The 19,285-nt window shown below is 43.9% G+C and overlaps 1 protein-coding gene across 7 annotated transcripts in view; it reads left to right on the plus strand.

The window, feature by feature from the left end:
- Positions 1 to 485: 485 nt before the first annotated feature.
- The window catches only part of CDAN1 (codanin 1), a 28,466-nt gene continuing 9,666 nt past the window's right edge, over positions 486 to 19,285 (plus strand). For 5 of the 7 annotated variants that reach the window (XR_010746265.1, XR_010746266.1, XM_066343757.1 and 2 more), the window contains exons 1-11: positions 486 to 599; positions 782 to 1,269; positions 1,485 to 1,691; positions 1,891 to 2,060; positions 2,189 to 2,302; positions 2,384 to 2,462; positions 2,872 to 2,992; positions 3,165 to 3,274; positions 3,699 to 3,788; positions 5,553 to 5,628; positions 6,134 to 6,339. Coding sequence is in view for 5 of the 7 variants with exons in the window: in XM_066343757.1 (XP_066199854.1) it covers positions 510 to 599; positions 782 to 1,269; positions 1,485 to 1,691; positions 1,891 to 2,060; positions 2,189 to 2,302; positions 2,384 to 2,462; positions 2,872 to 2,992; positions 3,165 to 3,274; positions 3,699 to 3,788; positions 5,553 to 5,628; positions 6,134 to 6,339 (1,751 nt within the window). In the remaining 2 variants the exon portion in view is untranslated. The remainder of the gene's footprint in view (positions 600 to 781; positions 1,270 to 1,484; positions 1,692 to 1,890; positions 2,061 to 2,188; positions 2,303 to 2,383; positions 2,463 to 2,871; positions 2,993 to 3,164; positions 3,275 to 3,698; positions 3,789 to 5,552; positions 5,629 to 6,133; positions 6,340 to 19,285) is intronic. The other 2 variants (XM_066343759.1, XM_066343761.1) reach the window with 1 other exon arrangement.

The raw sequence follows: 19,285 nt of genomic DNA on the forward strand, positions 1-19,285 counted from the left end.
GAAAGCCTATGGGCAGGGGCGATTGAATACCCAGCCTTTGGGCGAGACAGGTCGAATGAGGTTAGGCTAACTTCATCATAACTTCTTTAGCGTGGTGACGGTGGAATCTAGAAAATTTAGACTTAAAAAGAACGTGCTTATCGAGAAAGATAAGGGCGGTCTCTGGAGAACTGTTCACCTTTACCGTCTGGCCGCTCTCCCGCCGCGTCCCTTACTCTCTACACTTCGTCCCCTCGGGGCAAGACAGCCAGGGCCGGGCTCACCCCTTAACGACACGCCTGCACCTCGCAGGCCACTAGGTCTGCAGTCGGGGTTGCAGGCTGATCACCAGCCTTGACCGGAGGCCTGGACCCGGCCTCAGCCAGGGAGTTTCGACCACTCCGACCCCGCCCCCAGCCCCGCCCCTCCACCAGCGGCCCAACGGTCGCCCTTCGGCGCCGGCCCCGCCCCCTCGGGCCTCCCGCGGCGCGCTGGCGCCTGCGCAATCGCCTCGGAGCGACCGGGTCGGGATGGCGGCCGTTTTGGAGTCGCTGCTGCGAGAGGAGGTATCGGTTGCAGCCGCGGTGCAGTGGATCGCGCGCAGCGCCAAGAGTTCGGAGGTAACAGCGCTGACACCCTCCCAGGCCTGACCCGAATCCCTTTCCGCGGGAGATACTAGCCGTAGGTCCCCTTCCTCTAGGGCCACTGGCTGTCAGCCTTGGCTGACTGCGCTTCATTTGGGGGCCGCTCCGCTGCTCGCGGCCCTGGGCTGGCAGCTGACCCTCTCGCGCTTTTCCTTCAGGATGACCCCGGGGAGGCGGCCGCGCTGAGCTCACTCCGGCCGCTGCGAAAGGAATTCGTGCCGTTCCTGCTGAACTTCCTGAGGGAGCAGAGCAGCCGTGCCCTCCCGCAGGGCCCCCCAACCCCAGCCAAGGCCCCGGGCTCCTCGGCAGCCCTGCCAGGGAGGCCTGGGGGCCTGTCGCGGGGCGGCCGCGGGGCGCGCAGCCAGCTCTTCCCTCCGACCGAACCTTCAAGCGCCGCCGCCGAGACCCCGTTGGCTCGCCGCGGGGGCAAGAGGCGGGGCCCTGGGCAGGCCCGCGAGCGAGGTAGCCGCGGCTCCGGAAGCCTGGAGGAGGGGGTCAACGGGGTGAGCCTGCCCTGGGCGGGCGGCCGGAGGCCGAGGGCCTCTGGCAGCCCCGGCAGCCCCAGCTTCGCGCGCTCTGATCCGCCAAACCTCAGCAACCTGGAGGAGTTCCCTCCAGTAGGCTCCGTCCCCCCCGGGCCTGCAGGGTGAGAATCAGCCCTCAATCCAGCAGATGGATGGTGCGAAGGGTGTGCTAAAGGAGTTAGTAAATTAGAGCTCGGCGCCCCTAAATAGAGCGTGGGAATAGCTGGAAAGTTGGGGATGAGATGACTCCAATGATGAGGGGCGTGTTTCAAGGGCCCCAGCTGTTGTCAGGATGCTGGAAGATGGGAATTGGAGAAAAACCTTTGACTACTCTTAGCAGGACGAAGCCTTCACGCAGGATCAACCCAACTCCGGTGAGCGAAGAGCGGTCCCTCTCGAAGCCCAAGACCTGCTTCACTTCACCCCCAATCAACTGTGTCCCCAGTTCCCAACCCTCAGACCTGGATTCTAGTCCTTGGGGCCATGGCTTTCGCCCAGGGTGCAGAAGTCTGCAAGAAGAGAGGGAGATGCTCAGGAAAGAGCGGTATGGCCTTGTTGCTCCCTGGGATCTTAGCTTCCTTCCTGTGGGGGATCTATCTGCAAGGCATTTCGCTGAGATTGATTGCCCCCTGGGAACCTGGGGCATGTTTTCTGGGCTATGGATATCCTTTCTGGAGGAACCTGAGTATGGCTGTGGAGGGGATGCCAGGCTGACTGCTCATGACATCTCTTTATCTCCATAGTTCCAAGCAGCTACAGCAGTCACCTGCTCCCAGCTGTCCTACCCCAGAATCAGGGTCTTCCTTCCCCACCCGGACAGGAAACCTCACAGCTGAACCTGCTGACCCTGCCAAAGTGTCTTCCCGCCAGCGCCTGGAGCTGGTAGCCCTTGTCTATTCTTCATGCATTGCAGGTGAGAGCAAAGGGCGCTGGAGTGATGATATTTGTAGAACTATAGGTTAAGAGAATTAATAAGGTATGTAGAACTGAACCTTGGTTCTGAATGGTACCCAGTACACTAGAGTTTCTTTTTATATCCAGAAAACCTGGTGCCAAACCTCTTCTTGGAGCTTTTCTTCGTCCTTCAGCTCCTTACTGCCCGGAGGATGGTGGCCGCCAAGGATAATGACCTTGAACCTAGTTCAGGAGCCCTAGGTCAGTGAGCAAGCTCTTTTTGAGAAATGGGTTGGGAAGATAGAATAATTATTTACTGACAGCTTGATACTATCCTTCTAGATTCCCTGGAAAGCCCGCTGTTCCAGACGGTCCATGATTGTGTCTTCTTTGCAGTGCAGGTTTTGGAGCATCAGTTTCAGTGAGTTTCCCCCAGCTGAGGCATCTGAGCCTAATTATATGTCCACTTGGTTCTCTGACCACTTGGGGCACTGACTTGTGCTTAACACAGTGTGTAGTGACCCTGGACCTTTTTCTACATGTGACCCTTTAATTTTGTGTCAAGACTATGAATTTAGCCCGTGAAAGAATCAAACTGCCCACTGTTGTCTTAGTAACTGACCTTTGGGTTAATGTCTACAGTTCCTGTCCTGCTTGTTTTCTGCTCCAAAATGTGTCATTTCCTACCCTTTTCCTTCTGGCATCTTTAGTCCTTGGCCTGTGGCTTTGCCTTACATACCTGCTCCATGCTCCATACTCTGGTATGCAGGCGCAAGCTTCCCATTTGCAGTGTGTCGTGTTCTCAGCCGTATGTACTCTTGACCCTGTAGAGTTCTTTCCTACCTGGACAAAGGGACCTTGAAGCTGTTAGCTGAGAATGAGCGGCTGTTATGCTTCTCACCAGCTCTACAAGGCCGCCTTCGAGCTGCCTACGAGGGCAGTGTTGCCAAGGTACTGACCCCATCTTAGATGTTCACTGGCCCAGACCTGACCCTTCCCAGCCTCATAATTCAGGCAGCCCAACTCATACGACTCTACTGTCCTTTGGGCTAACTCTACGCAGGAAGTTTTCTGAGTATTTACTCTGCAGGCTTCTGTTCCTAATGTCACTGCCATATTTTAGGTCTCTCTGGCGATGCCACCCTCTGTTCAAGCTGTCTCCTTTCAGCCAGAAACTGACAATCGTACCAACTTCTCCAGTGACCGAGCCTTTCATACTTTTAAAAAACAGAGGTGATAAGAAAAGGGAATTTAGGGGGATGGGATGAGACTGCATTTATTCTGGGATAGGCAAACCTATGTTATTTTCATAGAAACTAGATGTTTGGCAGTAAGAGGTGTTTTATGCCAATGGACTTGAAGCTCTGACCTTAGCAGCCTTCTCACAGGTGTATGACTTTAGTCACAGGGTTTTCAGACAAGAGAGCGCTGATTCAACTTTCAGCATCCACAGAAATAGGTCAGGTGTGTGCTGTCCTGCTCCTGGGTTATAGCATTATCACCCTGTAGAGAACTTTGGAGAACATAAGGAATGGGGGCTGTGGGTAGTGTTGTTCTCAGTTCTGAGCAGGGAAGACACTCCTGGGATTGAGTTAGGTCAGTTGGGAATGAGATCAGCTGTGCCTCAGTTCATCAGGCATTCTTGTGTGTCTGTCAGGGATGTATTTTATGAGGTGCTTCGAGAGTGGGAAGATCGCCATGAGGAGCCTGGCTGGGATTTTGAGAAGGGTTTGGGCAGCAGGATCAGGTAAGTACTCAAACACTGGTCACCTTGTCTTAATTGCTTATAGCAGCAAGCAGCTTTGTGGTGCTTAGGTAGCTGATTGGAGGAAGGACTGTCTTCTACTGCTTCTAGCCTGAAGCTGTTATCTTCTATCCTCCTTAATCTTTTTAGTTCTTGCCAACTCTGCTTCCATTCAAAGGGATTTGTCTCTCCAGCTCCATCCATTCAGAAATGACTAATACTTACTCTGTGTTAAGAAAGTACAAAGCTCTTGAGCAGGTTGCTTGAATATTGGCCCCAATTTCTGGTTAGACCTTTTCCAACCTCCATTGTCTCCATCATCCAGTTCAGGGGTCCCCAAACTTTTTACACAGGGTCCAGTTCACTGTCCCTCAGACCGTTGGAGGGCTGGACTATAAATAAAAACTATGAACAAATCCCTATGCACACTGCCATATCTTATTTTAAAGTAAAAAAACAAAATGGGAACAAATACAGTATTTTTTTTTACTTTTATTAATTTTTAGAGAGGAGAGAGAATGAGAGAGAGAGAGAGAAGGGGGAGGGAGGAGCAGGAAGCATCAACTCCCATCTGTGCCTTGACCAGGCAAGCCCAGGGTTTTGAACCGGCAACTTCAGCATTCCAGGTCGACGCTTTATCCACTGTGCCACCACAGGTCCAGATACAATATTTAAAATAAAGAACAAGTAAATTTAAATCAACAAACTGACCAGTATTTCAATGGGAACTATGGGCCTGCTTTTGGCTAATTAGATGGTCAATGTCCGGTTCCATATTTGTCACTGCTAGCCGTAACAAGTGATATGACGCGCTTCCGGAGCCGTGAGGTATGCATCCCGTGTCACCAGAAGTAGTACTGTACGTGAGCGACACCGCGCTTTGCAGCAGTGACCACCACCACAAAACCACCAATGAAAGAGGTGCCCCTTCTGGAAGTGCAGCGGGGGCTGGCTAAATGGCCTCAGGGGCCGCAGTTTGGGGACCCCTGATCTAGTTTATCAGTTCTGATCACTTTGCATAGCTAGATAACTAAGATGTGGGAAGAATATCCTGTCCAGTGATTTACCTTCCACATGGGTCATGAAACTCTGGCTATCAATATAATAAGACTGAAGTTTAGAAGGGTGGTAATTATTTCTTGTTTGGCTAAGTATGTCTCTAGCCTTGAAGGGATCTCATTGGTAGGGAAAGTGTCCCTTTTCCTACTTTCTTTTTAATTTTTTTAATGACAAAACATTTCAATTTATTTCAGTGATAGAATTATATTTTTTGACCTGCGATGGGGAAGTAGATAAAGCATCAACCTGAAATGCTGAGGTGTCGCAGATTCAAAACCCTGGGCTTGCCTGTTCAAGGCACATATGGGAAGCAACTATGAGTGGATGCTTCCTGCTCCTTTTTCCCTTCTCTCTCTCTCCCTCTCTCTCTCTCTCTCTCTCTCTCCTCTCTAAAAACAATCAATAAAAAATCTTTAAAAAGTTTTTTTTAAAAGAACTTTTTCTTGCTAATTTTTTAATTGAATTTATTGGGGTGACACTGGCTAACAAAATTATGCATGCTTCAGGTGCACAATCCCACAACACATCCTCTGTACACTACTGTGTCTTCACCACCCCAGCCTTTTCCTACATTCTAGTGCTGGCCAGCTATGGCAGAGGTCTGCTCAAAGGGCCTTGTAAAGGGTGGAAAGGCCCAAGAATTGGCTTGTTCTCCAAATCTAACCCCTTCCTCCTTACCTCACACTATTTCTACCTCTTATTCCTCAGAGCCATGATGGGTCAACTCTCTGCAGCCTGCAGCCATAGTCATTTTGTTCGGCTTTTCCAAAAACAACTTCTCCAGGTAATATCCCCAGTAGGAGATTAGTCTGCAGTCAACAGTAGGCATCACTGAAAACCAAGTCATGGCTGGCACTGTGGGATAGGGTGGGCAGCCAGTTAGGTTCTGGACTGGATTTGAACAGGAGTTATGCTTCTTGGGTGGTGGCTGAAACTCAGGCAGCCAGAGAGGAGCCAGGGCGCTCTCCCACATGGCCTGCACCCCAACCTACCAGCCTCTTACTACTTCCTTGCCCTTGATTTCTGCTGTGGTAGAAAGAGTATTAGCTTAAGACTCAGATGGGCCTCTTTCAGATCCTAGCTCTGTTGACCTTAGGCAGATGTTTAATCTTGCAGTTGCAGTTTCTTCACCTGTAAAACAAGAACAAAATCCCTACCTCAAAAAATGTATATGTGGCACCTGATAGAGGGCTGGCAGTCCGTAAATGTTTATTACTTCCTCTTTATTTTGTTCAGTCCATCTTTCCAGAAAAACTTAAGTTTTTTTTCTCTCCTACCCCCTACTCCAGATGTGTCAGAGTCCTGGTGGTGCTGGGGGCACTATCTTGGGTGAGGCTCCGGATTTGTTAAATATGCTTGGAGCTGACAAGTTGGGGCGGTTGCGGCGCCTACAAGAACGGCTTGCAGCCCCTCAGAGCAGTGGGGGGCCCTGCCCACCCCCCTCCTTCCCAGGCTGTCAGGGATTCTTCAGGGACTTCATCCTGAGTGCCAGCAGGTAAAGGGTCCTGTGTCTTGCAGAGAATGGGGCAGAAGCCAGGAGAGGTTTGTCTTCCCAGAAGGGCAGACAGTTCTCTCTCCTTTGCCTAGAATATAACACGATGGAAGTGGGTGATATCTAGGCTCCTTGTAGTTCACACTTCCTGTCTCCGTTTTCCTTCTTACTCTTTTTCTTTTATCATTTTTTTTTTCAAATTACAGATGACATTAAATGTTATATTAGTTGCAGGTGTACAACATAGCGATTAGAAATTTATATAACTTACAAAGTAATCACCTGGATAAGTCTAGTACCACCTAAGGCTAAGCCATACATATTCAATATATAGTTATTACAATATTATTGACTGTATTCCCTATGTTGTACTTTTACATGCCCATGACTGTGTATATAGCTGGCATTTTGTACCTTCTAATCCAGTGGTAGTCAACCTGGTCCCTACCGCCCACTAGTGGGCGTTCCAGCTTAGGTGGTGGGCGGTAGCAGAGCAACCAAAGTATAAATAAAAAGATAGATTTAACTATAGTAAATTGTTTTATAAAGATTTATTCTGCCAAACTTAGCGAAAATCTGACATAAAGTACTTGGTAAGTAATTATTATTATATGCTTTAACTTGCTGTAACTCAGCTTTATAAATTTTATAAAGTAAAGTTACTTTCCTACTTTATAAATCACCATTACTGTGGAACTGGTGGGTGGTTAGAAAATTTTACTACTAACATAGATACAGAAGTGGGCGGTAGGTATAAAAAGGTTGACTGCCCGTGGTCTAATCCTTTTACCTTTTCCACCTATCCCCAACACCCCTCCCATCTGGCGGCCACCAATTTGCTCTCTGTATAAGTTTATTCCTGTTTTGTTTATTTATGTTATTCTTTAGATCGCACATATAAGTGAAATGATATGGTATTTATCTTTCTGTCTGACTTATTTCACTTAGTATAATGCCTTCTAGGTCCATCCATGTTGTCACAGATGGCAAGATTTCATCCTTTTTTTATGTCTGAGTAATTTCCAGAAGTACCACATCTTTATCAATTCTGTCATTGCCCAGCTAGGTTGCTTCTACATTTGGCATTCCTAAATAATGCTGCAATGAACATGGGGGTGCATATATCTTTTTGAATTAGTGTTTTGGATTTTTTGGGGTAAAAAGCTAGCAGTGGAATTGCTGGGTCATATGATAATTCTACTTTAAAATTTTTGAGGCACCTCCATATTGTTTTCCATAGTGGCTGCTGCACCAATTTACAATCCCACCAACAGTGCACAAAGGTTCCCTTTTATCTACATCCTCATCAGCACTTGTTCATGTATTTCCTGACAACCATTCTGACAGGAGTGAAGTGATATCTCATTTTGGTTTAAAATTGCATTTCCCTGATAATTAGTTAGGTTTGAGCATCTTTTCTTATATCTATTGGCTATCTGTATGTCATCTTTGGAGAAAGGTCTATTCAGGTCCTCTGCCCATTAAAAATTTTTTTTTAATTTCTTTTCTTTTCTTTTTTTAGAGAGAGGGAGGGAGAGAGAAAGATGAGAAGCATCACCTTGTAGTTGCAGCACTTGAGTTGTTCATTGATTGTTTCTCATATATTCCTTGGTAGGGGGGACTGATGTCAAACCAGTGACCCTTTGTTCAAGCCAGCGACATTGGGCTTTAAGCCAGTGACCTCTGGGCTCAAGCCAGTGACCATGGGATCATTTCAATGAACCCGCACTTAAGCCAGCAACCCCTAGCTGATGTTGGCAAGCCTGCACTTAGCTGGATGAGTCAGCGCTTAAGCTGGTGACCTCAGGGTTTTGAACCTGGGACCTCAGTGTCCCAGGTTGACACTGTATCCACTGTGCCACCACTGGCCAGGCTATTTTTTTTTTTTTTTCTTTCATTTTTCTGAAGCTGGAAACAGGGAGAGACAGTCAGACAGACTCCCGCATGCGCCCGACCGGGATCCACCCGGCACGCCCACCAGGGGCGACGCTCTGCCCACCAGGGGGCGATGCTCTGCCCATCCTGGGCGTCGCCATGTTGCGACCAGAGCCACTCTAGCGCCTGAGGCAGAGGCCACAGAGCCATCCCCAGCGCCCGGGCCATCTTTGCTCCAATGGAGCCTTGGCTGTGGGAGGGGAAGAGAGAGACAGAGAGGAAAGCGCGGCGGAGGGGTGGAGAAGCAAATGGGCGCTTCTCCTGTGTGCCCTGGCCGGGAATCGAACCCGGGTCCTCCGCACGCTAGGCCGACGCTCTACCGCTGAGCCAACCGGCCAGGGCCTATTTTTTTGTTTTTAAAGAGAAAGAAACATCAATTTGTTGTTCTACTTATTTGTACATTTATTGGTTGATTATTGTATGTGCCCTGACTGGGGGTCAAACCTGCAACCTTGGCATATCAGGACAGTACTCGAACCAACTGAGCTACCTGGTCAGAGCTCTTATGCCTATTTTTAAATTGGATTGTTTGTGTTTTTGGTGTTCAGTTGTAGGAGTTCCTTATATATTTTGGATATTAAATCCTTATCAGATGTATTGTTGATGAATGCCTTCTGCTCAGTAGGTTCTCTTTGTTTTGTTAATAGTTTCCTTTGTTGTGTAAAAACTTTTTAGTCCGATGTAGTTCCATTTGTTTTTGTGGTTATTGTTTTGTTCCCCTTGCCTGAGGAGACATATCCAAAAAGTATTGCTAAAAGTAACATCAGAGATTTTATTGCCTATCTTTTCATCTAGGGTTGTTGTGGGTTTCAGGTCTTACATTAAGTCTTTAATTCATTTTTAGCTTATTTTTGTAGATGGCTTAAGAAAATGGTTGAAATTCTTTTTCTTTTGCTTGGGTATGTCCAGTTTTCTTCACACCATTTATTGAAGAAACAGTTGTTTTGCCTCCTTTGTCATAGATTAGTTGACCACATATACAGGTAGTGCTCGACTTATGACCACAGTTGGTCCCGACACACCCGTCAGAACACGATTTGGTCGTTAAGTTGAGTAGAGTATATGTACAGTACTGTCAAATGATGTTCTAAAAGTCTTTAAGTCATATTTTATCATAATTTTCTTTCATTATTATTATATATCATAATTTTCTTTGTTCATTTTATGCCATTTGTATCATGTCTACACCATTTTGTTTCTTATTTTCACATTCGTCAGATTTAAGTAAAACACTGCATTACCAGTACAACTGGTTTAATATTTGCAAAGACAATTTCCTCTTGGTAGACATCTTGGGAGGAGTTTGATAAAAAATATCCGAGACACAAAACACAGATTGCTGGACCGAGTCTGGGATAACAGTTGAAATGGTGCCCGCGGAGATGGTAGTGCTGCCGGAAGCTGGTCCGCACTGTCGTACGCCCAGCTGGGCAACGCTTGCGCTGCCAGATGCGGAGCAGTTGTGGCTAGCGATTGTAGTCATAAAGTCGAATGGTCGTAAGTTGTATAGGTCATAAGTCGATCAATATTTGTACTTGGATTTATTTCAGGGCTTTCTATTCTGTTTCGTTGATCCATGTTTGTTTTTATGCCAGTACCAAGTTGTTTTGATTACTATAAGCTTATAATATAGTTTAATATCAGGTAGTATGATACTTCCAATTTAATTTTTTCCTCAAGATTGCTGTGACCATTTGGGATCTTTTGTGATTCCATATAAATTTTATTTTTCGTGATTTCATATACATTTTAGAATTACTTGTTCTAATCTAGTTCTGTGAAAAAACACCATTGATATTTTGATAAGAATTGCATTGAGCCTGACCTGTGGTGGCCCAGTGGATAAAGCGTCGACCTGGAATGCTGAGGTCGCCGGTTCAAAACCCTGCACTTGCCTGGTCAAGGCACATATGGGAGCTGATGTTTCCTGCTTCTCCCTGATTTCTCTCTCTCTCTCTCTCTCTCTCTCTCTCTCTCTCTATCTATCTCCTCTCTGAAATGAATAAATAAAAAACATTTAAAAAAAAAAAAAAAAAGAATTGCATTGAATCTCTAGATAGCCTTGGATCGTATGAACATTTTAACGAAGTTAATTCTCCCTATCCATGAGCACAGTACCTGTATATGCTTCCATTTATTTGTATCTTCTTTAGTTTCTTTCTTCAGTGTCTTATAGTTTTCCAAGTATGGGCCTTTCACCTCCTTAGTTACATTTATTCCTAGGTATTTTATTCTTTTTGATACTATTGTAAATGGGGTTGTTTTCTTAATATCTCTTTCTGATAGTTTGTTATTGGTATATAAAAGTGAAACCAATTTCTGAATATTAATTTTGTATTAATTTTTGGTTCTTTATATAGAGTATCAAGTCATCTGCAAAAAATGTGTTTCCCTTCTTCCTTTCCAATTTGGATGGTTTCTGTTTCATTTCTTGTCTCATTGCTATGGCTAGAACTTCCAATACTAGGTTGGATGAAAATGGTGCAAGTAGACATCCTTGTCTTTTTCCTGATGTGAAAGAAAAAGCATTCAGATTTTCACTGTTGAATGTGATGTTAGCTGGGGTTTTATGCTCCCTCTATCTCACTTTGCTGAGAGTTTTTATCATGAATGGTTGTTGGATTTTGTCAAATGCTTTATCTGCATCTATTGATATGATCATATGATTTTTGTTTTTCATTTTGTTTATGTGGTGTATCACATTGATTCATGTGCAGATATTGAACCAACTTTGCATCCAGGAATTAATCCCACTTGATAATGATGTATGATCTTTTTAAGATATTGCTGAATTCAGTTTGCTAATATTTATTGAGGATTTTGCATCTTTGCTCATCAGAGATATTGTCCTATAATTTTGTGTTTTGTAGGGTCTTTGGTTTTACTATCAAAATAATGGTCTCATAAAATGAGAGTATTCCTTCCTCTTAAATTTTTTGTAATAGTTTGAGGATATTCTCATTTGGTTGGTAAAATTCACCTGTGAAGCCATTTGGCTATTGTTTGTTGGGAGCTTTTTTAATTACTGAGTCAATATTGTTAGCAGTTAATGATCTGTTCAGATTTTCTGTTTCTTCCTGATTCGGCCTTAAAAATATGTGTGTTTCTAGGAATTTATTCATGTCTTCCAGGTTGTTCAATTTTTTTTTGGTATATAACTATTTTCTTATAATCACTTGTGTTTCTGTATTGTTGGTTGTCACCTCATTTGTTATATTTTTATTACATTTTTAAATTTATTGTGCTAACATGAATTCATGTGTCCAACTCAATATAATACCATTAACCCCCAACAACATGCCCCCCATTATACTCCCTTTGCTCCCCCTCCCTCTACCTTCCTCCCCTCTTCCTTCTAGGATTTACTGTCCCGTTATCTGTATCTGTGTGTTGTGTATATATAATTTGACTAATTCCTTCACCTTCTCTGATCCCATCCCTTCATCCCCCTACCCTCTGACAGCCGTCCCTCTGCTCTCCATGAACCCACCTCTGCCTGTGACTCTGTTTAGTTCCTCAGTTCATTAGATTCCACATATAAGTGACATCATATGATATTTGTCTTTCTCTGCTGGGCTTATTTTACTTAGCATAATAATCTCCAAGTACAGCCATGCTACCGCAAAAGGTAAGATTTCCTTCTTTTTCGTGGCCATGTGGTGGTATTCCACACACAGCTTTTTAATCCACTCATCCACTGATAGACACTTGGGCTGTTTCCAGATCTTGGCTATTATAAACAGTGCTGCAATTAACATGGGGGTGCATATCTTCTTTCGAATTAGTGTTTTGGGATTTTTAGGATATATTCCTAAAAGTGGGTTAGCTGGGTCAAAAGGCAGTTTCATTTTTAATTTTTTGAGGAAATGCTGTACTGTTTTCCACAGAAGCTGTACAAATCTGTATTCCCAGCAGCAGCGCAGCCGAGTTCGCTTTTCTCCACACCCTCATTAGCACTTATTGTGTGTTGTTTTGTTAATGAGAGCTACTCTGAAGGTGTGAGGTGGTATCTCATGTGGTTTTAATTCGCATTTCTCTGATGATTAGTGACATAGAACATTTTTTATATGTGTATTGGCCATCTGTATGTCCTCTTTAGCAAAGTGTCTATTTAGTTTCCTTGCCCCATTTTTAAATTTTACAGTGGTACCTTGAGATACGAATTTATAATTTAGTTCGTTCTGTAACCGAGCTCGTAAGTCAGTCAACTCATATATAAAACTGCCTATACTGGACCCGTGCACCAACGCGCCAACTAGTGGCAGCTTCCCAAATCACGACTTGTATCTCGGAATTTCGCTCAGATCTTGAACAAAAATATGGACCGAGTCGCAGCTCATATCTTAAAAAATTCGTATGTTGGTCTGTTCATATCTCAAGGTACCACTGTATTTTATATATATTTTTTATTTTTCCTAAGTTAGAAGCAGGGAGGCAGTCAGACAGACTCCCTCATGCACCCAACAGGGATCCACCTGGCATGCCCACCAGGGGGTGATGCTCTGCCCATTTGGGGCATTGCTCTGTTGCGGCTGGAGCCATTCTAGCACCTGAGGCAGAGGCCATAGAGCCATTCTCAGTGCCCAGGCCAACTTTGCTCCAATGGAGCCTTGGCTGCGGGAGGGGGAGAGATAGAAAAGAAGGAGAGGGGGAAGGGTGGAGAAGCAGATGGGCACTTCTCCTGTGTGCCCTGACCGGGAATCGAACCCGGGACTCCTGCACGCCAGGCCGATGCTCTACCACTGAGCCAACCATCCAGGGCCATCCCTTGCCCATTTTTTAATTGGATTGTTTACCTTCCTGGTGTTGAGTTTTAGAAGTTTTTCATAAATTTTGTTAACCCCTTATCAGATGTATCATCACATATGTTCTCTCATTGTGTGGATTGTCTTTTTATATTGTTAATGGTATCTTTTGCTGTGAAGAACTTTTCAGTTTGACATAGTACCATTTGTTTATTTTGTCCTTTATTTCATTTGTTCGTGGGTATATAAGTTGTTTTGAGTACAGTGGCCTTGTAGTATAACTTGATATCAGGAAGTGTGATATCTCCTATTTTGTTCTTCATTTTTAAGATTGCTGAGGCTATTTGGGTTGTTTTTTGATTCCATATAAATTTTTGGAATATTTATTCTAGATCTGTGAAGTATGCCATTGGTATTTTAAGAGGAATTGCATTGAATCTATAAATTGCTTTGGGTAGTATGGACATTTTAATGGTGTTAATTCTTCCTAACCATGAACAGGGTATGTGCTTCCACTTGTTTGTCTTCCTCGATTTCTTTTTTCAATGTCTTATAACTTTCCAAATATAAGTCTTTTACTTCCTTGGTTAAATTTATGCCTAGTTACTTTATCTTTTTTGTTGCAGTAGTGAAGGAAATGTTTCTTAATTTCTCTTTATGACAGTTTATTGTTGGTGTATAAAAATGGCACTGATTTCTGAATGTTAATTTTATATCCTGCCACCTTGCTGAATTCATTTATCAGGTCTAGTAGTTTTTTTTGACTGAGACTTAGGGTTTTCTATGTACAGTATCATGTCATCAGTAAATAATGACAGTTTTACTTCCTTTCCAATTTGGAGGCCTTCTATTTCTTCTTCTTGTCTGATTGCTGTGGCCAGGACTTCCAGAACTATGTTGAATAAGAGTGAAAGGGGGCATGCCTGACTTGTTCCTGATCTTAAGGGGATTGCTTTTATTTTTTTCCCATTGAGTATGATGTTGGCTGTGGGTTTGTCATAGATGGCCTTTATTATGTTGAGGTATTTTCCCTGTATTCCCACTTTACTCAGAGTTTTTATCATAAATGGGTGCTGGATTTTATCAGATGCTTTTTCTGCATCTATTGATATATAACCATGTAATTTTTATCCTTCATTTTGTTTATGTGATGAATCATATTTATTGATTTGTGAATGTCACCTATCTTTTATTTCTACTTTTCTTTTTTTTTTTTTTTTTTTGTATTTTTCTGAAGCTGGAAACAGGGAGAGACAGTCAGACAGACTCCCACATGCGCCCGACAGGGATCCACCCGGCACGCCCACCAGGGGCGATGCTCTGCCCATCCTGGGTGTCGCTATGCTGCGACCAGAGCCACTCTAGTGCCTGAGGCAGAGGCCACAGAGCCATCCCCAGCACCCGGGCCATCTTTGCTCCAATGGAGCCTTGGCTGCGGGAGGGGAAGAGAGAGACAGAGAGGAAGGAGAGGGGGGAGGGGTGGAGAAGCAGATGGGCGCTTCTCCTGTGTGCCCTGGCCGGGAATCGAACCCGGGACTTCTGCACGCCAGGCCGACGCTCTACCACTGAGCCAACCGGCCAGGGCTCTACTTTTCTTTATTTGAGCCCTCTCATTTTTTTTGATGGTCTGGCTAAAAGTTGGTCATTATTTCTATCTTTTCAAGGAAGCAGCTCTTGGTTTATTTTTATTTTTTTTTTAGTGAGTGAGGGGAGGCAGAGAGACAGACTCGTACATGTGCCCCAACCAGGATCCACCTAGCAAGCCCACTAGGGGACAATGCTCTGCCCATCTGGGACCATTGCCCTGTTGTTCAGCAACTGAGCCATTTTATAGTGCCTAAAGTGGAGGTCAGAGAGCCATCCTCAGCACTTGAGGCCTACTTGCTCAAATCAATCAAGCCATGGCTGTGGGAGAGAGGAGAGAGGGAGAAAAGCAAGAGGGGGGGAATGGAAAAACAGATGGGCTCTTCTGACCAGGAACTGAACCTGGGACATTCATAAGCCAAGCTGATACTCTATCTACTGAACTACCAGCCAGAGCAATTTATTGATTTTAAAGAGAGAGGAAAGAGAAAAGCATCAATTTGTTGTTCCACTAATTTATGCATTCATTGGTTGAATCTTGTATGTGTCCTACCCGGGGTCAAACCCCAACCTTGGCGTATCAGAATGATGCTCTAACAACTGATGTACTCAGCCAGAGCGAAATTTTTCTCATTTCATGATGTAGACCTGTAATGCTCTGAATTTTTCTCTAGAATGCTTTGGTTGTGTCCCATAGATTTTCAGGGGATCATTTGGGTTTTCATTTTCATTTGTTTCAAGGTGCCTTTTGATTTCTTCCTTAATCTTGTTGTTAACAGATTCATTGTTTAGTAGTATGTGATTTAGCCTCCATCTTTTTGTGTATTTTTCAGTTTTCTAACTATACAGTTTCATACCATTGTGGTCAGAGAAGATCTTGATATGATTTCAGTATTCTTAAATTTTTTGAGGTTTGTTTTGTGGCCAAACATGTAGTCGATCCTGGAAAATGCTCCCTGTGCACTTGAAAAGAATGTATATTCTGCTTTGGGTTGAAGTGCTCTGAAAATACAAGTTTAAATCCATCTGGTCTAGTGTTTCATTTAAGGCTGCTCTATCTTTGTTGTTTCTGGATGGAAAATATATCCATTGATGTTAGTGGGATGTTATAATCCTCTACTAAGACTAGATTACTATCTGTATCTCCTTTTATGTACATTAATATTTGCTTTATATATTGTATTTAGTTGTACCTACATTGGGTGCATATATGTTTACAAGAGTTATATCCTAAAAAAAAAAAAAAAAGAGTTATATCCTTTTACTTTTATTTATTTATTTTTCTTTTCCAAGTGAGAGGATAGACTCTCACATGTACCTGGACTGGGATCCTCCCAGCAACCCCCTTCTGGAACTGATGCTCTGCCCACCTGGAGCCATGCTTGCAGCCGAGCTATTTTTAGCGCTGGACGCAGAAGCTACACAGAGCCATCCTCAGCACCTGGAGCCAATATGCTGAACCAATCAATCCATGGCTGCGGGAGAGGATGAGAGAGAGAGAGAAAGAGAATGGGGGGAGGGGTGGAGAAGCAGATGGTTGCTTCTCCCGTGTGCTCTGGCCAAGAATCAAACCAGGCTGAAGCTCTACCACTGAGCCAACCAGCAAGGGCCTATATTGATTTCTTTATCATTATGAAATGCCTTTCTTTGTCACTTGTTACAGTCTTTGTTTAAAGTATATTTCGTCTGAGATAAATAAGTATTACTACCCGGGCTTTTTTTCACTTCTAGTTGCATGAAAACTTTTCCATCCCTTTCGGTTTGTATGTATCCTTCAATCTAAAGTAGGTCTATTGTAGGCAGCATATGTACTGGTCTTTTTTATCCATAGAGCCAACCTGTGTCATTTGATGGGAGCATTTAGTCCATTTATATTTAAAGTAATTATTGATAGGTAATTTTATTGTTTTCTGATTATTTTTGTAGTGCCCTGTACCTTATTCTCTTCCTCTCTTTTCTTGCATGTGATGATTGACTTTGGTGTTGTGTATGGATTCCTATTTCTTTATATCTTGTATATCTCTTGTAGAATTTTGGTTTGTGGTTAACATACGCTTTATATATACCAAGCTGTTTTAAGTTGATGGTCACTTAAGTTTGAACATATTCTAAAATCACTACAATTTTTACTCCTTCCCAGTTTTTCTGTTATTTTTTACTTCTTTGTGTGTGTGTTTGTGTATATTCTATATTGTTGTAATTACTCACGATCTTCCTAATTTTGCTTTTTAACCTTTGCACTAGCTTTATAGTTGGTTGATCCACCACTTTTTTTTTTTTTTTTTTTATCCATAGCCTTGGTATATTGGAACAATGTTTCAACCAACTGAGCTACCTGGTCAGGGCAATCCACTGCTTTTTTTAAGTGTTTGTATTTGTCAGTGAGGATTTTTTTCTTTCCTATTTTTCTTACTCATATTTTTTATCTTAAGTCCCTTTGACATTTCTTGTAATACTCGTTTAGTGGTGATGAACTCCTTTAGCTTCTTGTCTGGGAAACTCTTTGTCCTTTGATTCTAAACGATAGCCTTGCTGAGTAGGGCAATATTTTTCATTGGTCTTTGCTTTTCTTCACTTGGGATAATTTCGTGATAATCCTATCAGGCCTGCAAAATTTGTTTAGAAATCAACTGACAGTCTTATGGGAGTTCCCTTGTAGGTAACTGCTTTTATCTTACTGCTTTTAAGATTCTCTCTTTGTCTTTAACATTTTGCATTTTAATTTTGTGTGTGTGGGGGGTTGAGGGACCTACAGGAAGGGAGAGGGATGAGAAGCATCAACTCAAGTTGTGGCACCTTAGTTGTTCATTGATTGATATCTCATATGTGTTTTGGGGGACTCCAGCCAAGTCAGTGACCCCTTTCTCAAGCCAGCAATCATGCGGTCATTTCTATGATACCATGCTTAAGCTGGTGACCCCACACTTAAGCTGGCAACCTCGGGGGTTTGAACCTGGGTCCTTAGCATCCCAGGCTGACATTCCATTCACTGCGCCACTGCCTAGTAAGGCTTAATTATGATGTGTCTTATGTAGGCCTTTTTGGATTCATTTCATTTGGTACTCTTTGTGCTTCCTGGACTTCTGTGTCTATTTCCTTTATATAGGAGATTAGATGAGTGTTCAGTCATTATTTCTTCAAATTGGTTTATAATTCCTGTTCTCTTTCTTGTCCTTCTGGTACCCCCGTGATGCAAATGTTGGTACCTTTAATGTAGTCCTAGATGTCTTTTAAACTATTGTAATATTTTAAAATTCTTTTTTCTTTTTGTTGTTATGAATGGGTATTTTCCTCTACCTTGTCTTCCAGATTACTGATTTAGTCCTTTGCCTTAGTTAATTGGCTGTTGATTCCCTCTAATATATTGTTTATTTTAGTTACTGTGGTCTTCATTTCTGACTAGTTCTTCTTTATATTTCAAAACAGTTGATCTCTGCTTGGCCTTTTGTCACATGGCCTTCTTGCCCAGTTGAGTATTCTTTTTTTTTTTTTTTTTTTGTATTTTTCTGAAGCTGGAAATGGGGAGGCAGTCAGACAGACTCCCGCATGCGCCCGACCGGGATCCACCCGGCACGCCCACCAGAGGGCGATGCTCTGCCCATCTGGGGCGTTGCTCTGTTGCAACCAGAGCCATCCTCAGGGTCCGGGCCAACTTTGCTCCAATGGAGCATTGGCTGTGGGAGGGGAAGAGAGAGACAGAGAGGAAGGAGAGGGGGAGGGGTGGAGAAGCAGATGGGCACTTCTCCTGTGTGCCCTGGCCGGGAATTGAACCCGGGACTCCTGCACACCAGGCCAACGCTCTACCACTGAGCCAAACGGCCAGGGCCTCAGTTGAGTATTCTTATAACCAGTATTTTGAATTTTATATGTGGTAGATTGCTTGTTTCAATTTTGTTTAGTTCTTTTTCTGTAGTCTTTCCTCTTATTTCATTTGGGACATCATTTTTTGTCTCGTTTTGGCTGCCTCCCTATGTTTGTTTCTATATACAGTGGTACCTTGAGATACAAACAGACCAACATACGAATTTTTTTTTTTTTTTTGTATTTTTCTGAAGCTGGAAACGAGGAGAGACAGTCAGACAGACTCCCACATGCGCCCGACCGGGATCCACCCGGCACGCCCACCAGGGGCAACGCTCTGCCGCGACCAGAGCCACTCTAGCGCCTGGGGCAGAGGCCAAGGAGACATCCCCATGCCCGGGCCATCTTTGCTCCAATGGAGCCTTGGCTGCGGGAGGGGAAGAGAGAGACAGGAAGGAGGGGGGGGGAGAAGCAAATGGGCACTTCTCCCATGTGCCCTGGCCGGGAATCGAACCCAGGTCCCCTGCACGCCAGGCCAACGCTCCACCGCTGAGCCAACCGGCCAGGGCCCAACATATGAATTTTTTAAGATATGAGCTGCGACTCGGTCCATATTTTTGTTCAAGATCTGAGCAAAATTCCGAGGTACAAGTCGTGATTCGGGAAGCTGCGCTAGTTGACGCGTTGGCACACGGGTCCAGTATTGGCAGTTTGATATACAAGTTGACTGATTTACAAGCTTGGTTACAGAACAAATTAAATTCATATCTCAAGGTACCACTGTATTAGGTAGATTTGCTACATCTCCCTGTTTTGGCATAGTGGCCTTGTGTGATAGGTATTCTGTGGGCTCAGTGGCATTGTCTTCCCCCTTCGTCTGAGCT

The sequence above is a fragment of the Saccopteryx leptura genome, chromosome 6, assembly GCF_036850995.1.
Source record: "Saccopteryx leptura isolate mSacLep1 chromosome 6, mSacLep1_pri_phased_curated, whole genome shotgun sequence".
Taxonomy (NCBI): Eukaryota; Metazoa; Chordata; class Mammalia; order Chiroptera; family Emballonuridae; genus Saccopteryx; species Saccopteryx leptura.